This window comes from Cannabis sativa, chromosome 2 (genome assembly GCF_029168945.1).
Source record: "Cannabis sativa cultivar Pink pepper isolate KNU-18-1 chromosome 2, ASM2916894v1, whole genome shotgun sequence".
NCBI classification, from domain to species: domain Eukaryota; kingdom Viridiplantae; phylum Streptophyta; class Magnoliopsida; order Rosales; family Cannabaceae; genus Cannabis; species Cannabis sativa.
The window spans coordinates 17,592,230-17,617,030 of NC_083602.1; the positions used below are offsets into that span (position 1 = coordinate 17,592,230).

At 38.1% G+C, this 24,801-nt stretch overlaps 1 protein-coding gene across 1 annotated transcript; it reads left to right on the forward strand.

Moving 5' to 3' along the window:
• Nucleotides 1–21,614: 21,614 nt before the first annotated feature.
• LOC133034807 (high affinity nitrate transporter 2.4-like) lies at nucleotides 21,615–24,473 on the forward strand. Its single transcript, XM_061110213.1, has 4 exons — nucleotides 21,615–22,259; nucleotides 22,639–23,104; nucleotides 23,228–23,343; nucleotides 23,579–24,473. The coding sequence occupies exons 1-4, from the start codon at nucleotides 21,904–21,906 to the stop codon at nucleotides 24,249–24,251; spliced, it is 1,611 nt and encodes a 536-aa protein (XP_060966196.1). The 5' UTR covers nucleotides 21,615–21,903; the 3' UTR covers nucleotides 24,252–24,473.
• Nucleotides 24,474–24,801: the final 328 nt, after the last annotated feature.

Genomic DNA, 24,801 nt, shown 5'->3' on the forward strand with positions numbered 1-24,801 from the left:
AGCCGTCGCTAGACTTAAATGATCATTACTGTAGCGCTGCTGTTTGGGGGTTGTGCTGTCAGACTTTATTGCGTGTTACGGTCCCAACACGCTTCCTCCCATGCAGCATTAAATGCGACTTGATGTCTCGGGAGAGACCTGACACATCCCGGAGTGCCTTTAAGCCATGCTCGCTTCCGGGAGTACCTTGTACTCCGGGTGCATCATCCGGGACCCATGCGAATAATGCTTCCTGGTGTCATACAAAGACTTAGCAGTTCTTCTCAAGTAATTTGATCCACGTGTCCCTTCCTGATTGGTTCACGTACATTGGGCGATTTTAGGAGCAACAGGCGCCTATTTACAGGTCAAAAATTATATAATATGTTATATGCATTTCTTACTGAGTCTGTCGACTCACAGTTCTGCTTCCATGTGTAGGTAAAGAAAAGGCGAACGCTGAACAGGAGTGAACCTGAGCTCGGGTGGGATTGTACATGTCAAAGCAGCGCGACCTGGAGTGTTCGGTCTCGGGACATCTGGAGATTGTATTTTGATAGTCGCTGTGCGACCTGTAATAATGTATATTTTGAAAAGTTAATTTTACAAAGTCTGAAAACGGGATCCCGACACTTGTAAATATTTTATTGTATTACAAAGTTTAATATTTAATGCAAAAGTTTTAATTTGACACGTTTTTCGAGAAAATTCTTTGATTAGCAAAGATTGCACTATATTCGAAAAAGCACTGTAACGTGCCTTAGCATTAGGGCGTTACATTTATACTATATATATAAAAAATAGAAAAAAAATAGATTATATTTCAACATATAATCTATAATATATATCATGAAAAAGAAGATAATTTGCTCACTCACAACTTTAAGTGTTAAATTAGTGGAGAACACTATGATTTGAACAATGTATAAATATCTTTGTCTAAAAGTTTATTTCTCTCTATCTCTAAGTGCTAATAACTCTCTAGATAATAGTTTTGGAAATTATCAAGTGTTAAAATTTTCTAACAAAGTGCTCTTTTTGATAAAAAAAATTTCATTATCATAAAAAAACTTATGAGCATTGCTATTAGGCACAAGTGGTGCCTAGCACCTTATCGACATGTCGCGTTGCGATTGGCTATAGCGATACTCCCTAAAAGCTATTATATTAAATTATATGGGACTACCAATAGCGATATTGACACATAGGAAGGTGCCTCTGGTGCACTTTAGCATTTCTCTAAACTTATTAGACCACTATTTATTATTTTTTTTAGATAATCACACCTCACATTTAACATTCATGACACTCCATGAATGTTTTCAGCATATAAATAGATAAAATAGAAGTTATGGACACTCAAGATTAAAATTGGGATTAATTCCAATTAAAACCAAAACGTTTGGAATGTTTTTTTTTTTTTTTTTTTTTTTTTTTCTCTTTTTTTTTTCTGAAAACACCTAGTGCTAGCTAGATGATATGTCGCCAAACATAATTTAACATACTTAAAAATGGAGTTTTGTAACTCCTTTCAACCAAGCTGAAATTTTTCACCATCTCCCAGTCATTTTAATCACTTAATTAAATGAGTTCTTTAACACCATCTAACAACTATGTAATGATAGTATTCAATCCCATAATTATGTGTAACAATTCTTACACTTGAAATTGTGATCATGCCAAAAAAGTTACAAAAATAATAAACTTGTAACTCATGTTTAAATAATAACAAAGTGTAAATGACAATTTATAAGTTAAAATAAATTATTTGTTTACATAAACTATTTATCAAACTCTTAATGTATATTATACTCGAAAATGATATATTTATCATATTTTAATTTAAATAATTTAATTTTTGATCTATTAAGGTGATTATAAATTGCATATACAGTAACTAAAAAATAGCTTTTAAGAGACATGACGATTCAACTTCCTTCTCAAAACCATAATTATAGTTGCCAAGCGATCATTTCCCAATGCCCTTAATTAGATTATCACAATATACTCAAAAGAACTCTAAGAGCTGGCGAAGGGCTATGATAAGCACAATATATAAATATATATATGCATAATTATAAATTAATATATATTAGATAATTATTATGTAAGCGTCTCTACCTGGTCTACTTATATTATAAGATCATCGTCATTATCAGCTCAGCAACTAGTTAGCATGATCTACACTTTGATTTTATGAATAAAAACAAAAGCAAAGATTGACCCAAGTACTAATATATTATCCGGAATTTATGGACCTTAAGAGAGATCACATATTGTTGTGTATATATAAATATATATATATATTTGGATTATTTAGTTGACACTAATATAATACTTGGTTGAACTTTTCAAAAAATGGTACAAGTAGTACCATTACAAAATACATTATGCAAGACTTAGTCAGTGGATTGATCAATTTGAGTTTTGAAGACTAATATTTGGGTTTTCATATTATGAAAATTATTAAAGTAACATTGGATTTATTTTATTAAATTATTTGGGATGCATACTATTATTGATGAATCAATTATGGCTAGTTGGAATTTGTAGAAATTGATGAAGAAGAAAATTATGATGTAGCAGTTGGGATGTCGAGAAACTAAATGAAGAGTTGAAAAACTAATATGAACTTGGGAGGTGTCACAATGTTTACCGACATGCATGGTTGATGAGCTAAGCAGATGGAAAGAATATTATATATATATAAATATTTATATATTTATATCAACTTGCTTTACAGAAAAATCGAACAGCTCAATCATAATCAAGTCCATATGCCTCATTTTTAAGGTTTAATAAATCAATATATTTATCATCTAAAAGTTTATGTTTTTAAAAAAATATAAATATAGATAGAGGGTGTCTATATATAGTACAGTTTTTAAAGGTTGTTTCATTACTGTTTTTATGATAATTTTTTATTCTAATTTTTTTTTTTATAATAGTATATGTTATAGTTATTAATTACACTTGTAAATTTTTTAGATTATTCAAATAGTTTCTAATGCTAAAAATAAAGTTTAAATATTTTATTATATGCGCAATTATTTTTTCTTATATATACGTATAGTAAGTAACTGTTTGAATCTTATTTTCAGTACTTTAAGTTATTTAGAATTTTCTAAAAATTTACACGTGATCCTAAACAACTACATATGTAAAATTATGTATATATATATAAAAAAGTTAGATGATTTTTTTTTTCTAAATAAAGAAATAGATTATTAGATTATATAATTTTAAGTAATAAAGATAACTTACTTGAAATTATATTAACCATATATAGCTCATGTGTATTATCTCAATAATTTAGAGGTATGATATCTATTCTATATAAAATATGGCTATATAACATTTTTAGTTTATAAGAAATTATTGAGTGATTTTTTTTAAAATAAAAAAATAACAAATTATTATTATTATTATTATTATTATTATTATTATTATTATATAATATAACCATTTATACAGTATACGTTTAATTAACAAAGTTGTGAGTTGTGGTTTAGGATATATATATACCAAAACTTATTTGTGTTTCATATATCAATCTCAGCCATGTCACTATCAGGTTTCATCATTTTCATAAATTTATACTCCAATTAATTGGATGGTTTTATCAATAATTTCCATGCACAAATTTTTATATGAAAGAAATTTATTTTAATATTCTTACCTTTATTATATATAAATATAGAAAATACTCTTACTTATATTTTTTTTTTTTTTTTACTTGTACTCTCATCTCATCTCAATTTTTTTTTATTTTTTTGTTACTTAATTAAAATATCTTTCGTAAAATAAAAAATTTGTTCTACAGTTCAAATATATCTCATATATATCTAACTATTGTGTGGTATATATCTATTCTATATAAAATAAAAAAAGTAATAAATTATTACGTAAAGGGCCAACATCCATGTAATTAGTTAAACCTAGATATAATTAATCCACCTAAAGTGTTGCAATTATTAATAAATTTGTTCATGTTATTATTTTTTTATTAAAAATTATTTTCAAATTTTGTTTACTCCGAAGATCTGAAGCTAAATAATAGTATAATAAAATTTTTAAATCACTATTCAAAATTATTACAATGAACCTAATGTCATTTTCATTAATTCCGAAGATAAATTTAGGACGAATAATAATTTTTTTTAGTTACTATTACAAAGTATAATAGTAATTTTTGTTTTTATTTAAATCACTATTATGCTTTCAAATTTTAATGATTATCACTACGTTGAATATTATTAATTTTAAAATTATGATATTAAAAAAAATTAAAATAAAATTAACATACGTGACTTGGCACGTAACATCTATCTAGCATACATACAATATATCTGTGCAATGACATGACATGAATCCACTAAAAAATTACTTATGTTAATTAAAAATAATAATATTACCTAAAAAATAACATTAACACTATATTTTAAAAAATTATGAATTTATTATATATTTGTAACAATTTTTTGCACTGTATATGGATCTACAATGGTAAAATTTAGATATTTAGTTAATATTTATTAAAAATGTAATTTTATCATTAATTTTATTATGTAATATAATTATATAAAGAGTTTAATCATTTTTACACTTTTAAAGTAGTTTTTTTATTTAATTTTATATTCGTACAGAAATACACATATCAACCCACATAGCAACCAACAAAGCAACTTAAATCGCAACTGAAATTCACATAGCAACCTACAAAAAAACTATTGGAGCAACTCAATCCGTAAATTTAGAAAAAAAAATTAAAAAAATTGATATATAGAAAGTAATTTCCCAAAATATAAATAGTTAATTAATATTGATATGGTTAAATATACTAATGAAATAATAAATGTTGCATAAAAATAAATAATAAAATAGTGTATTTATGGTGATGCAAATATTACATCATAACAAATATTCTACTAAATTTGGCACAACATTTGTTACATATGCCAAATTTGTACCCACTTTAAGTTAGCTATTTTAATTTTGGACATTTACGTAGTACACCGATTTAAAGGGATGTTCTTCTAGATTCTTTATCTATTTTGACATCATGAAAAAAAAAAATTAGTCAATTTTTTTTAATAATTGCATACTTTGTAGCTATTAAGGATCACTTTTAAATTTTTTTAGAAAATTGTCAATAGTTGAAAGTGTCGAAAATAAGATTCAAACAATTACTTATACCACACGTATAAAAAAAAATAGTCGTGCGTGCAACAAAATATTTAAACCTTATTTATGGCATTGTAATTTGTTCAAAATTTCATGAAAATTTACAGATAGCACTCCTAAATAAGTATAACGTACACGATCATGAAAAATAATTTAAATAAAAAGCTCTTGTGGATGCCGAATGTTGACCGAGGTTTTCGGCAACCAATAAAATAATAATAATTTAGAGAGCTGTAAGAAATTAAGAGGGAGATTTTTTACGTGGTTGGGGCGTTAATGAGCCTTAGTCCACGAGTCTGTGTATTTATGATAGTATTTAATACAGAGAATGTTCTTGGTGAGTTTTTACTCTTCTAGTTCTTATGATACCCAAAATTCTCGACCCCTCCGTAATGAGCTTTGGGGGGTATTTATAGTTTTTTTGTGGGGTGATCCCTAGAATTAAGGTACATGCATTTCTGTAACTATCAATAAAGCCACACATACCAAATGAATTTATCATAGGTAATGCATGGTCTAATCCCTAGGTTCTGTAGGGGTTTTCTGAGGGCAGTCCTTAATCCCTTTTGACTGATGTGATTCCTCACAGAGTAGACGTCACTAGACTTTATTGATCATAGCCTAGTAGGTACAGATTGGGAGTTGTGTCGTCAGACTTTATTGCGTGTGGCAGTTCCAATACGCCTCCTCCCATACGACATTAAATGCCAGATGACTGTTTGGATGAAACCTGACACCACCCGGAGATGCTTTGTTGCCATCTTGCTCTCCGGGAGAATATGAGACTTACATGCCTTCTCCGGGAGGCACGTCCAAGATAATCCTTTGCTTTATGAAGACTTAGCTATTTTATTCAAATGCTAATCCCTTCCCATCCACGTGTCATCATCCGATTGGTCCACGTATTTTGGGCAAAATCAGGGGCAACATTTACCCCCCAAGCCTTGTTTAATTATGATGTGAACAAGGCTTGCTTAGATGCCTCCAGTTGCCTCCTCGGTTTCCTGACACGTGCTTTGGGCGCGTGATGGTGTATTTAATGACCATCATTACTGCAGTTATTCACTTTTTGCAGGCGTCGATTCGTTTCTTGTCCATTTATTGATACGGCGTATTAATGGGTGTCAGACAGGTACTCAAACGTTTCTACCGCCTTGATGACGATTCAATCTGACCGTTGGATCTATAGAATGTGAATCGATTGCTTTCCCAGCCGTTTGATGGTGGCTAATCACAGCTGTCTCACGCATGCCTTGGCCTATAAAAGCCAACCTTCTTACTTCATTTAGTTACTTTCAGCATTTCACCAAATTTTCTCAAGTTTTCCAGAGAGAAAAGAAACCCTCAAACACCATAGATTTCTTACTCCTTTTCCTTCGTCGTTGCCAGTCGACTTTTTACCAGCAATCACCACCAACACCCAGTTCCCAAGCTTTATGTAAGTTCTTCGCATCTTGTACTTTAGTTCATTGTTTGTTTACATAACATGCTTTACTATTCATTTTCTTTTTCTGGGTTGGATGTTGAGTTTCCGGGAAATTTCTGTTTTGAGTTTCTGTACAACGCGTTAGATTCCTCCTTTTTTTGTGTTTGAATTACTTCTTTCCATCGTATTTTTTGTCGAGGACCCATCTTTTTCTCACGTCATGACACTCAAGGTTTTAGAGTAGACTTCCTCTTCTCGATTTTTATCCCTTTGTCCTTTTCTTTTTTCTTATTCGTAATGTCACCATCTGTGGGATTCTTACACCCGACTCTTGTCAAGGAGAACCTTCTGAGGCTTTCTTTTTGACAAGTGTTCGGAGGGGGCGTCTTTCCAGCGGTTAGGGGACCCCCATTCCCTCTTTTGAATTAGGGTTTGGTTTGGGGCCTAACTGCTGGATTTTTTCAATCTTTTTCAGAACCAAAATGTCTGCGTCCGGTTCTAAATCCTCAAAGAAGGGAGCGAAGCGCCTGGCCACACTGGAAGAAGTCATGAAGAGTCTGGTGGCCCAAGAAGGGCACAAGTCCCGTGCCAACGGATGGGAAGCGGCTGAGCGTCGCTCCACTTTGATCTGCCCTCACCAGCTGGAACACATTGTCGTGGTGGCAGGCATCAAGCCTACAACTTCTGGGACCTTCCACCGGCCACCCCGGGACAAGGAGACGCCCAACCACAACTACGGGGGCTTCGGAGCCTGGAGCCAGACGCATTTGATGGCCGGGGCCATGCTTCCCCTTCAAGATTACTTTATTAATTTTCTTGTATTTGTTGACCTTGCGCCATACCCACTTATTCCCCAAGCTTACCGCCTGATTTCAGGCTTGTTTATTTTTTATTCTGCCCGGAGCTGGGGCTCTCCGAGTCCGGCAGAGATTTTATATTTTTATGAACTCGTTTCCATCCCTAAAAAGGGAGACAAACTTAAGGAAGGTTTTTACGGTCTCCGGGCCCACCCTTTGAATGAGGGCCTAGTCCCCTTTAATTATCAGAAGCGAAGCATGTGAAGGAATACCGTCACCGCTTCTTCTTCTCCTCTGGTTTCCAGGCCGTGGATCATCCGGAGCTTCTCACGGAGTGGGCTAGGATCCCTCCTTATATGCGGACCGAACCTACTCAACTTTTCCTCCAACGGGCCAAGACCTTCGCCACGTATGACAAGAAGGCCTTCGATGTTGGGGAGTTGGTCACGACGGAGCACTGTCGGAAGGCCAAGCTGATCATGGGGCATCTGTTGGTGGATGACTCCAACCTTTCCAAAGTCGTCTGCCCGAATGTGAGGGCTCCGGCCGCAGAGAAGGTATTCCGGGATGATATCATCGCCACGGCAGAGGATAAGTACCAGAAGTACCTCTTCAAGAGGGAACAGGAGCGGGCTTACACTAAGGCCCAGGCGGCCGCCGAAAGGGCTCTTCATATTGGGGGTCCGGTGGAGCGAAGGACCCCCAGACCAAAGCCCGTGGTCCCAGTACCGAATACGGGGGCTCCCGATGCCAGCACTTCGGGTTCTGGTAAGTCCCCTTTAATGATACATTATGTCCCTTCTGTCCGTGAGTATGCTAGCCTTAGGCCTATAGGGTTCGATGAACGTCTCCATAGGTTTAGGATGCCTTCCACTCGGTGTGGGAATCATGCCAAGGAGTATTATTTCTCCCACTTAGGCGATTATTTAGGTCGGTCCCGGATGGGTTCTAGACCTCCGGTGCCCATTTCCTTGGACCCTTCAGCCTATTTATCTTCTAACTGGTTCCGTTCTTCAGACAAGTATCTCGGGGATGAAGCAGCCAGTGTTATGATTCAGGACTTTGCTAGGGCCGAATTAGAGAGTCAGGGTAGGACTAGCTTGATTGTTTTTTGCTAAGTGTATGTTGCTTTCATGGATGTTCTAACACTTGGCCTATTTTCTTGTTGCAGCAGCCGGACCCATGGACGAAATCTTGGCCACTCTTGCTGGAGCCCATAGTCCTGATGCTTCCCCTCCTCCTACTTCTTCTCAGTTGGTCACTCCTAAGAGGGCTTTCTCCAGCGCCCCTCGGGCACTATTATCTTGGTGGACGAGGAGGAGGTACTTCTTGAGGAAGCTGAAGAAGGTGAAGAAGAGCAACAGGTCGCCCTTGTGCGCAAGCGCAAGGGAAAGATGGTGGAGGAGGAGCCTTCTAAGCGCCCCCGGAGGTTGGACACTCCGGCCCCAAGTCATGACTCTGGGATTCCCTCCCAGGAGAAGGAATACACAGTGCCTCATGGCATTGTGTTGACTCTGATCCCCGGGGACGAGGAGAGGCAGAATCTTCGGATAGCCAAACACAACTATGCCCTCGACGAGTACACCCGGGAGCATGCTGAGGTGGAGGCCTTGAAGAGGGTCTTACGAGAGGAGCAGCAAAACGTTCTCAACCTGGAGGACTTCCGAAATTCGTGGGACCTGAACATGGACCCACTGACGGACTGGTTTAACCGTTTCTTTGGGCCCACCTTGGCCCCTTTTGCCTCGGAGATGACCAGCGAGTATGTCTCCCACCTGACTCAATTCCCGCCCAAACAGTACGCTGCTTGTGCATCCTTGAACTCCGTCTACCAGGTCCAAGACATCAGCAACGCCATGGCTGCGGTAAGTACTTGTGGTTTATTTCTTTCCTCGTTATTCTGTCTAAGGCATTTGATCTCACTCTTATCTCCTTTTTCAGATTACTGCAGAGACCAGCCGCCTTTCCAAGACCATCGTCAATCATGGCTTCGTCATTATGAATTCGGGGGAAAAAACGAGGCCGTGAGGATCCTATGGGACTTGTCTGTTGAAAGGCGGGCGATCCAGGAGGAGGTTGAGCGAAGGGAGGCCCTTGCTAAGGCGAAGCTCAAGGAGGAGGCCAAACAGAGGGAAGCCCAGGAAGAGAGGAGGTCCAACGGAGGGAGGCTGAGCTGGAGGCGAGGCATCGGGATGCGCTGAAGGCGGAGGGTGAGGCCGTCACCAGGGCCACGCATGAGCTTCGAGAGGCTAAGGAGGCCATGGACGAAATGGCCGTCAAGGTGAGGTCCTTAGAGGAGTTGCACCAGGAGGACTTGCAGTCTAGGACCAACTTGCCCGTGGAGTTGAAGGAGCTCAAGGAATTTAGAGACCAGGCCTTGAAGAAGGCTAAAAAAGATGAGATCTTGTCCCTTGTCTCCTGCAAACGCTGCGTCAAGCGCTTCGATGATGGCGTCTATATGGCGTGGCAGACAAATGGCCAAAGCATCAAGCTCGACTTCTATCCCAAGCCTGAGGAGGCTATTGCCAAATTTCGGGAGAAGAAGAAGAAACTTGATGCCATGCTTGAGGCGCGTCTGGGGCCTCGCCTTCCTCCTCGCGCTGACTAGGCCGCGGAGTCCAGCCCATTCGACCAAGATTAAATCTCTCTCTCTCTCTCTCTCTCTCTCTCTCTCTCTCTCTCTCTCTCTTTTTACAGCTATTTTTCTTTCATTTAAGACAATCTTTAACTAAGTAGCTGTTTTATTTTCTAAGGGGACACAATTATTGAGGCCTGTCCCCGGGCCCTTTGTATTATGTATATATATTTTTTTTGGACCTGCCCTTAGGGACAAGATATTTTATATATATGATCATTTTGATGCATATTTGTTCTTTTGGACCTGCCCTTTGGGTCATGATATTTTATGTACATATGATCATATTGGTGCATACTCTTTTTGACTTTGTTTTTACTTTTGGCCTGTTTTACATCTGTCCATGTGGTATGCCTTAGTACCCCCCTGAGAGGCATGAAAACTTTATTTTTAAGGCACTCAGTTTTATTTTTAAAATTTAGATGTTGCATACACTTTGACGGTATAAATTCCTTACACAAAGCCTAAGTTAAGATATTTGGACTATTCGTAATACTTCCGGAGATGATCAGCGTTCCAGGCCCTTGGCACAATGGTTCCATCCATCCTTTTTAGCTTATAGGTTCCGGAGCCGATTTCATCCTCGATTTCATATGGCCCTTCCTAATTTGGCCAAGTACCCCCACTCCGGGTTCTTGAGTGGCTGGGAAGACTCTTCTTAAGACCATATCCCCAATAGTGAATTTTCTTTTTTTAACTTTGGAGTTAAAATATTTAGTCACCTTCTTTTGATAAGCTGCCATTCGTATTTGAGACTCGTCCCGGAGCTCTTCAACCTAGTCCAGTGCTTCCTGTAATAAAGCTTGGTTTGTAGCTGGATCATAAGTCGTTCTTCTGTGGGACGGGAATAACGTTTCCACAGGGACCATTGCTTCACAACCGTACGCCATTGAGAAAGGCAAGTGGCCGCTGGTAGTTCTTGGGGTCGTCCGGTAGGCCCATAACACTCTTGGCAATTCTTCAGGCCAGTTGTTTTTGCAGGCCAGTAGCTTTTTCTTTAGGGTGACCTTCAAGATTTTGTTGACTACTTCTGCTTGTCCGTTTGTTTGCGGCCTTGCCACCGCGGAAAAGCTTTTAACGACTCCGTGTTGGTTGCAGAAGTCAGTGAACTCTTCGCAATCAAATTGCTTTCCATTGTCAGAGACTATTTTGTGAGGCAAGCCATATCGACACACTATGTTTTTAATAACAAAGTCTAGTGCTTTTTTAGCAGTTATAGTCTTCATTGGCTCAGCCTCCGTCCATTTGGTGATGTAGTCTACTGCTACTATTGCATACTTTACTCTTCCCTTTCTTGTTGGCAGGGACCCAATAAGATCTATCCCCCAGACCGCGAAGGGCCAGGGACTAGTCATCAGGGTAATCTCATTGGGAGGAGCTCTCAGTATGTTCGCGAATCTTTGGCACGAATCACATTTTTGGACGTAGTCTATGCAATCTTTTTTCATTGTGGGCCAAAAGTACCCTTGTCTCAATATTTTCTTTGAGAGACTAGGTCCTCCTGTATGATCTCCACAGAACCCTTCATGGACCTCTAGCATAATTTGCCTAACTTCAGGGTCTGATACACACCTTAGATAAGGCATGCTGAGTCCTCTTCGGTAGAGAATTTTGTCCATCATCACATAACGGTGAGCCTGATACTGAATCTTTCTGGACAGTGCCCTTTCTTGGGGCAACTCACCTTTTGTTATGTATTCAATGATGGGGACCATCCAGCTGGGTTCTTGCCCAACCGTTGTTATGGCCTCTTTTGCTTTGATGCTTGGCTCTTCCAAGCGTTCCACGGGTACCACCCCCAGTTTCTCAATCTCACTATCTGAATTTAACTTAGCCAGACAGTCTGCGTGAGTGTTCTTTTCTCTGTGGATTCTTTCTACTTTATAGTCCGTGAACTCGTGGAGCAGTTCACGGACTATCGCTACGTACGCGGCCATTCTTTCTCCGCGCGTCTAATATTCTCCCGACACCTGGTTCACTACCAGTTGGGAGTCGCTGTAGACTTCTACTCTTTTAGCCCCACGGTTTTTGCTAATCTCAGCCCCGCTATCAGGGCTTCGTATTCGGCCTCATTGTTTGAAGCTGGAAAGTCGAACCGTAGAGCTGCTTGGAGTCGAAGTCCGCTTGGAGATATCATTACAACCCCCGCTCCGGATCCATTCTCGTTGGAGGCTCCGTCCACAAATACTTTCCACGCTGGGACCGATGGTGTCGGTATGTTCGCGGTTGCTTCGGCTTCATTACATTCAGTGATGAAGTCTGCTAGCGCTTGTCCCTTTATGGAAATACGGGGAACGTAGTGTAAGTCAAATTGACTTAACTCCATTGCCCATTTGAGGAGCCTTCCGGATGCCTCTGGCTTTTGCAGGACCTGCCGGAGTGGGTGGTTGGTCAACACCTTGATTGGGTGAGCTTGGAAATAGGGTCTCAACTTTCTCGAGGCCATTAGGAGGCAAAAAACTAGTTTTTCAATGACGGGGTATCGCGTCTCCGCCCCTATCATGCGCTTGCTGACGTAGTACACGGGATGCTGAGTCTTCTCTTCTTACCGGACTAAGGCTGCGCTGATCGCGTGCTCGGAGACGGCCAAGTACAGAAACAAGTCCTCTCCGAGAACGGGCTTTGACAGGATTGGAGGCTTGGCCATGTGCTCTTTTAGTTTTTTGAATGCCTCCTCGCACTCGTCAGACCATTCAAACTTCTGACACTTTTTTAAGATGTTGAAGAAGGGAATGCACTTATCTATGGACCGAGAGATAAAATGGCTCAGTGCAGCAACCTTTCCGATTAGGCTCTGCACGTCTTTGTGTTTCTTTGGGGATGGCATGCTCAGGAGAGCTTGAATTTTTTCCGGATTTGCCTCAATCCCTCTCTGACTGACAATGAAGCCCAAAAACTTCCCTGACTTAACCCCGAAAGTGCATTTCTTTGGGTTGAGCTTCATTCCGTATCTCCGGACCACTTCAAAACATTCTTCTAAGTCGTCTGCGTGGCTATTGCACGCCTTTGACTTGACCAGCATGTCATCCCCGTATACCTCCATATTTCGCCCCAAAAGGACTTTGAACATCTGGTTAACCATTCTTTGATAAGTTGCGCCAACTTTTTCAGTCCGAAAGGCATGACTAGGTAGTAGTATACCCCCTTATCGGTCCTAAAGCTAGTGCACTCTTGATCTGCTACGTGCATTTTTATCTGGTTGTAACCGGCGTACGCATCCATGAAGGACAACAGTTTGAATCCAGAGGTGGCGTCTACCATCTGGTCGATCCTGGGCAGAGGGAAATAATCCTTTGAGCAAGCTTTATTTAGATCAGTGAAGTCTATAAAAACTCGCCAGGTCCCATTAGGCTTCGGCACAAGAACCGGATTGGCTAGCCATTCTGGGTAGTAGACATCTCGAATCATGCCACTCGTTAATAGCTTGTCCACCTCTTTCTCTAAGGCTTCGGCCTTCACTGAGTCAAGGGGACGCCGTTTCTGCTAAACCGGCGGCATGTCCGGGTTGACATTGAGGACATGGGTGATGACGTGGAGACTTATGCCAGTCATGTCTTTTTGGCACCATGCGAAAACGTCAATGGCACCCTTCAGTGTCTTTATTATCTTTTCTTTTTCCTCCGGTTCTAGGCTCTTTCCTAGCCGGAGTACTTTGGTGGAGTCGAGGTCGCACACTGACACTTCCTCGACGTCCTCCATTGATTCTACAATTTTTTCGGATCCCACACGGGGATCCAACTCATCTTCTTCTGCCATCTTTGGCTCAATAGTTTCTCGGACCATCAGCACGGGTAGGTGGGCAGCAACGTTATAGCACTGCCTAGCCTCCCCTTGATTTCCCCTCACAGTCCCTATCCCAGCTTCCTGGGTTGGGAATTTCAGGCACAAGTGCCGTATTGGCGTGACTGCACCAAAGTCCACCAAGGTCGGTCGGCCGAGGATTGCGTTATAAGCTGTTGGGCAGTCCACCACCACAAACGTTCAATACTTAAAGGTGCTCTGGGGTGTGTCTGGGCACAAGGTGACTGGAAGCCTCACCTTTCCCATTGGGATAAGTGTTGTTCCATTGAACCCTGTGAGTTGGGAACCACTTGGTGAAAGGTCTCGGTCCGTTAGGCCTATTGCAGTGAAGGCCTCTTTGAACAGCAAATTCACGGAACTCCCGTTGTCGATCAAGACCCTGGCCACGATCTTATTGGCAATGGGGGTTTCTATGACCAACGGGTCATGGTGAGGAAAACGCACTGTTTTAGCGTCTTCTTCCGTGAATGTAATGGGTTGATCCATTAGTCGGGGCCTTTGAGCCGGGAGTTGAGTAACTTCCCAAACCTCATCGTGTTTCACGGCCCCTACATACCGCTTTAGCTCCTTGCGGGTAGTTCCTCCGATGTGGGGTCCTCCTGAGATCATAGCCACTCTCCCGTTGGGTCTAGGTGGCGGGCCGGGAATATGCGGGGCCTCTCCAGGGGGAACAACTGGAGCCAATACTCCTGCTGCACCCCCTAGTGTCCCTTGTGACAAAGCTCCAGTCGCCTGACCCGGGTTGAGATGGGGCAATCGGTTTTTGATCCACTCGTAGAGGTGTCCCAATAGGATCAAGTTTTCAATCTCGTCCTTGAGATTTTTGCATTCATTGGTGTTGTGCCCAATGTCGTTATGGTACTCACATCTCTTATTGGGATCCCTCTGGGAGCTGTCTTTGTACAAAGGAGGCGGTCTCCGGTAGTGCGTATTTTGCCACTAGGCAAAATACACATATTCTTGGGAGTCCGTTAACTCCGTGTACTGGGTATATTGGGGAGTATACCCCCTTTTTTGTCGCTTATCCTCCGTCCGGGTGATGCCTTTGGAGGACCTTTTACTCCTCGAGCCCTAGGAAGGACCGGCTAAACTGGCTGTCGGAGCGGAGTGCGAAGGGGCCTGTCCATTTATCCACGAGGGATTTCCAAAATGGGACGATGCAGGGGCCAAGGCCTGGCCTTGGCTATATCCAGAAGTAGCAGAAAATTGTATGCCGCTCATCGGTGGAGCTGCTACTGGCACAGTGCCGGAGAGCTGGGCTCCGGGCACATATCCTGCTACCCCGGTGGGATAGTATCCTCCATAGGCCACTATTTGGGCCTCTTCAAGGTTAATGTATTTCTGGACTTTCTTCTAGAAGTCTTGAAGGTTCGAAGCTCCTTCTTGTTGTAGTTCGTTCCAGAATGGAGTCCCTGTACGGATGCCTGCTTGGAGAAGGGCAAGCTGTTGTCCGTCATCTACTTTCTTGGTTTTTGAGGCTTCCTCCCGGAACCTCTTTATGAAATTATTTAGTGTCTCCGTAGGCATCTGCTTGATGTTAGTCAAGGCGCTAACCTCCAGGTTGACTTTCCTTGCGGCGACAAACTGTCTCCGGAAGCTGGTTTGCAGTTTATTCCAGCAATATACGGATCCTGGCTCCAATTTTTTGAACCACTCCTCTGCGGACCCACTTAGAGTAAGCGGGAAGCACAAACACTTAGCGTCATTGCTGACTCTCATGACTGTCATGACTCGGTTGAATCGCGATAGGTGATCACTCGGATTAGAGTTCTCGGTATAAGCTGCCATTTCGGGCGTCTTAAAGTTTTTGGGGAGCTCTGCTTCCAGGATGTGCTTGGCGCATGGCTCCCGGTCCTCACAGTCTGAGTCGGAGTCGTCGTCTTTCTGCCTCTGAGAGACTCGGGCGATATCTTTTCGAAGTATGGCGAGTTCCGCCATAATTCTTTCGTTTAACGTTCCCGTGGAGGCCGCGGGTCCGTACTTTTTTTGGTTAAGGTGATCCCGGAGGTCACCTTGGTTCCCGTTAATTTGATTCCTCAGATCAATGGGAGGACATCTCTGTCCCCTTCTTCCTCTCCCTCCAGGCTCTTGGTGCACGGAAACGCTTTTTCGGTCCTCTCGATCCTGAGGGCCAAGACTCCCTTTTTTGGAGTTTGCCCCTCTGCGGACCTTTCCCTTTCGGGAAATCCGAGCGGACCTTTTGCGGATCCTGCACCTTTTTCTTCTTCCCTGGAGTGGAAGTAGGGCTTTTCTTTTAGTTTCCTTCAGCGGGATACCTTATAGGGCTTGGTTCCCTAGATTTTTGCTTTTGGGTACTTGGCAAGGATTCCTCTGGTTCCTTTCCAAGTCCAGCAGGGATGGCTTTAGGATGCACGTGGATTCCTACTGCCTCCATGGCTTTTTGCATGGCCAGCATCACCTCTTGCATCTTTTGGTTTTGCTCTTTTTGGGCTGCGATTTCAGCTTCGTGATCGACAGCCTTTAGCCTTAAGAGCACCAATTCTGAGTAGCTGCCTTCATCGTAGGCGTACTCATCGAGGTTTCCTTCGTAGTCGTCATCAGGGATTCCTTCTTCTTCTTCGGAAGCCACGGTTGCTCTTGAGGCCACGTCCTCGTCATTTGGATCTTGAGCATCTTGAAGAGGGCGAGGTTGACGTGTGCTTCCAGTCTCCACCATTGTTGTTTTGTTGTAATGCAGTGTCTACTTACAGACGCTTTCTTCAGCTCTCAATGAAAGCACTAAAATATTGACTGAGGTTTTCAGCAACCAATAAAATAATAATAATTTAGAGAGCTGTAAGAAATTAAGAGGGAGATTTTTTACGTGGTTGGGGCGTTAATGAGCCTTAGTCCACGAGTTTGTGTATTTATGATAGTATTTAATACAGAAAATGTTCTTGGTGAGTTTTAACTCTTCTAGTTCTTATGATACCCAGAATTCTCGACCCCTCTTTAATGAGCTTTGGGGGATATTTATAGTGTTTTTGTGGGGTGATCCCTAGAATTAAGGTACATGCATTTCTGTAACGATCAGTAAAGCCACACATTCCTAATGAATTTATCATAGGTAATGCATGGTCTAATCCCTAGGTTCTGTAGGGGTTTTATGAGGGCAGTCCTTAATCCCTTTTGACTGATGTGATTCCTCACAGAGTAGCCGTCACTAGACTTTATTGATCATAGCCTAGTAGGTACAGATTGGGGTTTGTGTCGTCAGACTTTATTGCGTGTGGCAGTTCCAATACGCCTCCTCCCATGCGGCATTAAATGCGAGATGACTGTTCGGATGAAACCTGACACCATCCGGAGATGCTTTGTTGCCATCTTGCTCTCCGGGAGAATATGAGACTTACATGCCTTCTCCGGGAGGCACGTCCAAGATAATCCTTTGCTTTATGAAGACTTAGCTGTTTTATTCAAATGCTAATCCCTTCCGATCCACGTGTCATCATCCAGTTGGTCCACGTATTTTGGGCAAAATCAGGGGCAATACCGAAATAAACAGGGGATCTACAAGTAAAACCATTTATATTAACTTTCACAAGAAATCAGTTTCATAAATCAATAAAAGTTACATAATGACAAATAGAAACCAGTTCTTCAATAAAAAACTACATATGTTATTATGTAGAAATCAATTTTATTGATTTATGGAACTGTTCCCTATGTCTTATTATGACAATTTTATTTGTATATGACTTTCATTATATTTGTTAGTTACTTTCATCTGTATAAGAACAACCAGAAATCAATTCATAAATCAATATAATTTACATAATGATACATAGAAACAAGTTTCTTTAAGAAAAAATTACTTATTTTATTATGTAGAATCCAGTTTCATTGATTTATGTAACTGGTTTTTATGTTTCATTATGTAATTTTTATTTATATATGACTTTCATTCTATTTATTCTTAACTTATTTTTAATTTAGTTGGTGATTTGAGATTTAACATTTAATTTGTTATAGTTTTGTATGAGTTCACAAGTATTGTTATGGTTTCATAGGTTTTGTTATGATTTTTCATATGGTCAAAACTAGTTTTACAGGGTTAACAAGTTTTAAACTCGTTTCGAAGTTAGTTTCACCGTGTTCAACGGTTTGAAATTGATTTTATTGGGTTCACAGTTTCAAAACTGATTTCACATGTTTTGAGGGATCTGTAATGGGATAGCTCCATTTTATGATGTTGTTGTATAATTTTGATTTTAAGTTTCTTTTTTATTATTTTGTTTCTAGGTTCGAAACTGGTTTTCACATTTATATTCTATTTTTAGATTATTGATATATATTGTGTGATGTTTTGATTATATTTGTGATTAAAATTATTTTTGTATGTGTGTGTGTGTGGTTTTTTCTTATTTGGTTGCCTGATGAAGTTGCTTCCAATTAACTTTATTATTTAGCATTTATATTTTGTTATTACTTTTCATAGTGTCAAAATTAGTTTTATAGGGTTCACAGGCTTTAAGGGTTCTGTAATGGGGTTGCTCTATTTTATGATGTTATTGTATATTTTTTATTTTAAGTTTATTTTTATTATTTTGTTTCTAAGTTCGAAACTGCTTTTTACATTTTTATTTTGTTTTTAGATTATTGTTGTTCATTGTGTGTCATTTTGATTGTATTGGTGAGTATTTTTTTGTACTTTTTTTCTTTCTATTTAGTTGATTGGTGAAACTTGTTTTAATTATTTTCATTGTATATCATTTTTATTTTTATTTTTTCATAATCTCTATTATTGTTGTGTGACGAAACTAGTTTTTGTTTGATTATATAATGTTCATTATTGTTGTATGATGGAATTGGTTTCAATTTATTTTTTTGTATTTTTGTTCAGATGGAATATAATTCCTCCTATGAAAGAATAATAGAAGATGTTGCTAAAGATTTTAAGTGCTGACTCTTAGAAGAAACATATTCCTCCATATTATAAAGAAAAATAGTAAATTTATCTAAGTTATAAGGATTCATCTTTGGTATATATATATATATATTTTTTTTCTTTTTGAAGTATATATATAGTTCATTTTTTTTAATTTATCTTTAAATAGTTTTATATGTTTATTTGTAGTTTTTGAAATTGGTTTTTGTAGGTGTTTTATGATTGTTCAATTTCTTAGTTGGTTGTAGTAAATAACTATTTTTTGTAATTGAATATTATATTTTTTTATTATTTTAAGAAATTAGTTTCATTGTTCATATTTTTTACTACCAGATAAACGTAACTGGTTTCTATTAGTTAGATTGCAACGTCTAACTCCGGTGACAACTCTGACATCAAACTCCGGTGATAACTCTAGCATCAAACTCCGGTGACGGTGACAACTTCGACGAATTTTTCGATGATTTTTTCAGTGACAATGCCAATTTTCTGACGAATTTTTTCGGTACCTGCAACAACTCCAGTGACTTTTCCAGTAACGTCAACAACTCAGGCGAGTTTTCTCGGCACTGTTAGCAACTCTGGCGGCTTTTCTGTCACGATCAGCATCTTCGATGACTTTTTCGGTACCGACATCTAACTTCGACGACTTTTTCGGCACCAGTGACAACTCCGGCAATTACTGTAGTTTCATTTGTTTTATTTATTTTTCTTAAAAAAAAAGAGAAATTACTCCATATACTATTTTTTAACTTTACGGTTTGAGTTTCTCAGGTAGTTTCTCTGTGGGTTGTTATATGGATTTTGGTTGCTCTGTTAGTTGCAATATGAATTTTTATGTGAAATTCTATAAAAATACGAAAAAAAAAAATTATTTTTAAGTATAAAAATGAAAAAGCCCAAAAAAATATGAAGGTAATTTTAATATTTTTTATAGTAATATAAATGACATATCCCATATATATGTTATTTTTTTTATTTTAAATACCAAATTTTATTTTTAAGTTTACTTATCATATGTAAATTAGGTTTCTTATTACCATAATTATGTAAATATCCATTTTTAAAAAGTGATGAAAGGACAAAATTAAATTAAATTATATATGAAGGAAATAATTCAAATAAGCCTAAAAATAGAAATAGAACAGAGAAATTTCAGAAAATATATGTAAATGATATATATATACTAGCAAAAAGTTACGTGCGAGGCACGCATACTAAATTTTATGCTAGTTTTTTTTTTCTATGTTATTTGAAAGTGATACAATTAAAAATTAAAGAAAAAATATTATTAGTTATTAGGTGAGATTATTATTATGAGTATCTAAATATTATAGTTTATAATGTTGTTAATTAAAAGTGAATACCGAATGCAATATATTAGTGTTTAAGAAAGTTTGATGATTTAAATATGTTCTTAAGTCAATTCAAAAATAAATTAAAAATTGATGTTCCAATACTTAAAGAAACATTACTTAAATGGGTGTAAGATAAAAAGAAAATTAAAAATCAATCTCTAAATTGTTGATAATTGAAGATAGCATTTGTCTAAAAATTGTAGATAAGAAAACTAATGATAGTTATTGGTGGATTTCATTCTTCATTTGCTTCGATAGAGACAATAGTGTAATTTTTGTATTTTGCACTTTTCATTCTAACTGGGTTCGCATATATCTAGATTGTTCATTTTTTCGCTGATAAATTGAATATGGTATTCTATAACAAAAAAGTGAAAACCATGTTTAACAAAAAGTGATAGTATTCTATAACAAAATACTATTAAATTATTTGAATTTAAATTATTTTAAAATACTATATTTTATTAAAATAAAACTCTATACGATTAAAATTTCATCTTTATCTTTATTAAAAAAGAAATCAAATTGATAAAAAAAAATGAAAAGTTTCTATTATCATCTCTACTGCATTTCTAGATGTGAATAATGGTCTCTTCTTTCTTCCATATTCTTCTTTATTTTTTGTATATTGTGTTTGCAGCATATATGTAAATTATTACGTAACTTTAAAAAACTTTGCTCCTGGAAACTAATGCATATGCCGAGCACTTACAATCATTTGTTAGCTGTAAACTTTGTTAGGTTTTTTTCGCCATTGATGCTTGGTTTTGTTAACTTTAATTTTGTGAACTTTGATAAAGGTCACACTTCTTTTTTATTATTATTATTACTTTTATATTTTGTTATTAAGTTGTGAAGAAGAAAAAAGAGAAGTGTGGATTGGAATATTATGTGTGATCCATGGGAATGTCTAAATTGTAATAGGAAAATGAATACAATAAATAATTAAAGAAAACCCAATCGTAGATGTAAAAACCCAATCATATTTTTTGAATTTAATAGTATTTATTTTATTATATATAAATAAAAAGTGATGCATGAATTTCACATAAACCATTTTATTTTTAATAATAAACCATTTTATTTTTAATATAAATAAAAAGTCACCCATAAATTTTTCTAAAAATTCTGTTATATAGACACACTTTATAAAAAAATAGATATTGATCGGTAAGATATTTATATTTAATTCACCTTATATTATTAAGTTGAAGACGTCTTATATAATAATATAATTGCATCACTAAAAAAAATTCAATTAGACCCCTCTACGAATAAATAAGGCAGTTCACGTCAATTGTAATAATATTATGAAAATAGAGTAGTAGTATTAGCTATAATTTCTGAACTAATTATGATTAATAAGGTCTACGGTCGGCCGTACAGATTGATAAAGTGGGATATATACTCTGTCATTAAGTTGTTAATTGGCCCAAAGGATATTTATAATAATATAATAAGGTATAAAATTATCCTTTGGGATACACGACGAGACTCTTCCCTTGTTGAGGGCAGATGCGGCGGAATGGAGGATTCTCTGTTGTTTATATAATTAATATATAATTAAGGCAATCTCTAATAGAATTAATTGGCTTATATTCTTATCAAAGGACATTTTAATGTACAAGTATGATGATGTAATATGAATTAGTTATATTGTCAACGGCTACCTGTCCTTAATTAAGCAAATGAGGTTATTATAAATAGAGTAAGCTTCCCGACTTTTTCTTCATTCCAATAATTAATAACAAGTCATAATAAGCACTGCTACTAGCTAGCTAGCTAACGAGCTAGAGCTATAGTGATAAAAGAATAAGAAAGTAAAGAAAATAATAATGGCTGATCGCACTACTGAAGGTTTAGGAGAGCCTGGAAGCTCGATGCATGGAGTCACCGGAAGAGAGCAGAGCTTCGCTTTCTCGGTGGCTTCTCCGATGGTCCCAACCGATACGACTGCAAAGTTCGATTTGCCAGTGGATTCAGAACACAAGGCTAAAGTGTTTAAGCTATTCTCAATGGCCAATCCCCACATGAGAACCTTCCACCTCTCTTGGATTTCCTTCTTCACCTGCTTCGTCTCTACATTCGCAGCGGCCCCTCTCGTTCCCATTATACGGGACAACCTTAATCTTACCAAAGTTGACATTGGAAACGCCGGTGTTGCCTCTGTGTCGGGAAGTATCTTCTCTAGGTACGTAATTAATAAGCATCCAAACTTTTTCATGCTGTGTGCAGGGGCGGACCCACATTGTAGCGAGGGGGGCAGTCGCTCCCCTGAAAAAAAAAAATCGAGAAAAAAATGTATATGTATTTTAATTAGTTACAACATATATTTGTGTTAAAAGATGATATTTATAAATATAATAGTAACCTTGGTGTAATAGTTAAGGTAGTTGGTAAATAAGTTAGAGGGTAAAGGTTCAAATCCCACTAACTACACTTCATATTTTCTTTTTAAATTTATTTACGCTCCTCTTCACTTTAAATTTTGGGTCCCCCACTGGCTATGTGTATTGAGCAATTGTAGGTACTAATATAATATATTGGTTTATGTTATTGGTCTCCTGCAGGCTTGTGATGGGAGCCGTATGCGATCTTTTGGGACCCAGATACGGATGTGCTTTTCTCATCATGCTCTCTGCCCCAACAGTGTTTTGCATGTCGTTTGTGTCCTCGGCGGGCGGGTACACGGCGGTGCGTTTCATGATTGGCTTTTCACTGGCGACGTTCGTGTCTTGCCAATACTGGATGAGCACCATGTTCAATAGTAAGATCATAGGGCTTGTCAATGGAACCGCCGCCGGGTGGGGAAACATGGGCGGAGGAGCCACTCAGCTTCTCATGCCTGTGGTGTATGAGGTGATCCGCAAAGCTGGTGCCACACCTTTTACAGCTTGGAGGATTGCCTTCTTCATTCCCGGATGGCTTCACGTCATCATGGGTATTTTGGTCTTAACTCTTGGTCAGGACTTGCCCGATGGGAACCTTGGTGCCCTACAAAAGAAGGGTGATGTTGCCAAAGACAAATTTTCCAAGGTAGGTAGCTAAGTTATTTAGTAATTTTATTATTAATTATATTTTGATCAAAGCAAAAAAAAAAATATTAATCATTAAATGATTGAAAAACTTAATTAATTTTGTGTTTTGTCACTTTTTCAGGTGTTATGGTACGCCATCACCAACTACAGGACATGGATCTTTGTCCTTCTCTACGGATACTCCATGGGTGTTGAATTGTCCACTGATAATGTCATTGCTGAATATTTCTATGACAGGTTTGTACTTTTCTCCCTAGCTATATTATAGCTACCATTTTCTTCTTTATACAATTAGATTATAATACTCTATAAAAAGTACCATATACTCTGTACGGAAATGTTGTAATTAGCTAGACAAAATTAATTAGTGCTTAGGTAGAGAATTAATAATTAAATAATTGGACTAATTAATGTAGACATGAAGAAGTAATTAATTTAAATTCATCATGTACTTATTTTACAATATAAATAGGTTCAATCTGAAGCTACACACCGCTGGTATCATAGCGGCTTCATTCGGCATGGCTAACCTCTTGGCTCGTCCCTTCGGCGGCTGGGCGTCAGACGTGGCGGCTCGACACTTCGGGATGAGAGGCAGACTGTGGACCCTTTGGATTCTCCAAACCATGGGAGGTGCCTTCTGCATTTGGCTAGGCCGCGCCAACACACTCCCCCTGGCAGTCTTCTCCATGATCCTCTTCTCCATCGGAGCTCAAGCAGCTTGCGGAGCAACATTCGGCATCATTCCCTTCGTCTCTCGAAGATCTTTGGGAATCATATCAGGGTTAACCGGTGCAGGAGGGAACTTTGGTTCTGGATTGACCCAACTAGTGTTCTTCTCCACTTCTCGATTTTCAACGGCTACAGGACTATCCCTTATGGGAGTCATGATTTGTGCTTGTACTTTACCTGTCACCTTAGTTCATTTCCCACAGTGGGGTAGCATGTTCTTTCCTCCTTCCAAGGATGTTGTCAAATCTACTGAAGAGTCTTACTACGAAGCTGAGTGGACTGAGGAGGAAAAGTCTAAGAATTTGCATCAGAATAGCATCAAGTTTGCCGAGAACAGTAGGTCGGAGCGTGGCCGGCGCGTTGCTTCAGCTCCAACACCCCCAAATGTTACCCCTTCCCACGGTCATGTGTAGAGGGGTGGAAACATAGTTAATTTATACAACAAATATGAATTTCATGTGTTTCTAAAGTCAACACACAATTAAAGCATAAATTGTACAACTACCCTTCTTTTTGGTAGCTCATTTGAGACAAGGACATGAAATGAAGACAAACTATTTCTAGTCTTTTATATAAATCTCTAAATATATTTTCTCGCATATAGAAATTCTTGTCGTATATATATCTTCTATTGGCCACTATATTTTTATTTCAATTTATGCGTTGCTTTACCTTTCTTCAATAAAATATTATTAAAATAAAAAAAAAAACAAACTTTCAATATTATTTATAATTCCAACTGATAAATATATGCCATGTAAACCGTTCTTCATCTTTTGGTCTTATATTATGAATTAAACCTTAGCAAGAAGCGGAGTTTATTGAGAAAACTCTTTTTAATCTTAATCAATTTGGGCACATTTATGACCATGATTTTTATATGTGAGATGAGATAATCAAAGTATGTATACTTAATAAGGACATTGATAATATTACATTATGTGGTCTATTATAGGTGTGGTA

Bases quoted from the DNA above. Each gene is read 5' to 3' on its own strand.
- LOC133034807 (XM_061110213.1), top strand. From the start codon at position 21,904: ATGGCTGATCGCACTACTGAAGGTTTAGGAGAGCCTGGAAGCTCGATG. The intron at 22,260-22,638 runs GTACGTAATTAA...GGTCTCCTGCAG, and splicing joins TCGGGAAGTATCTTCTCTAG to GCTTGTGATGGGAGCCGTAT. The intron at 23,344-23,578 runs GTTTGTACTTTT...CAATATAAATAG, and splicing joins GCTGAATATTTCTATGACAG to GTTCAATCTGAAGCTACACA.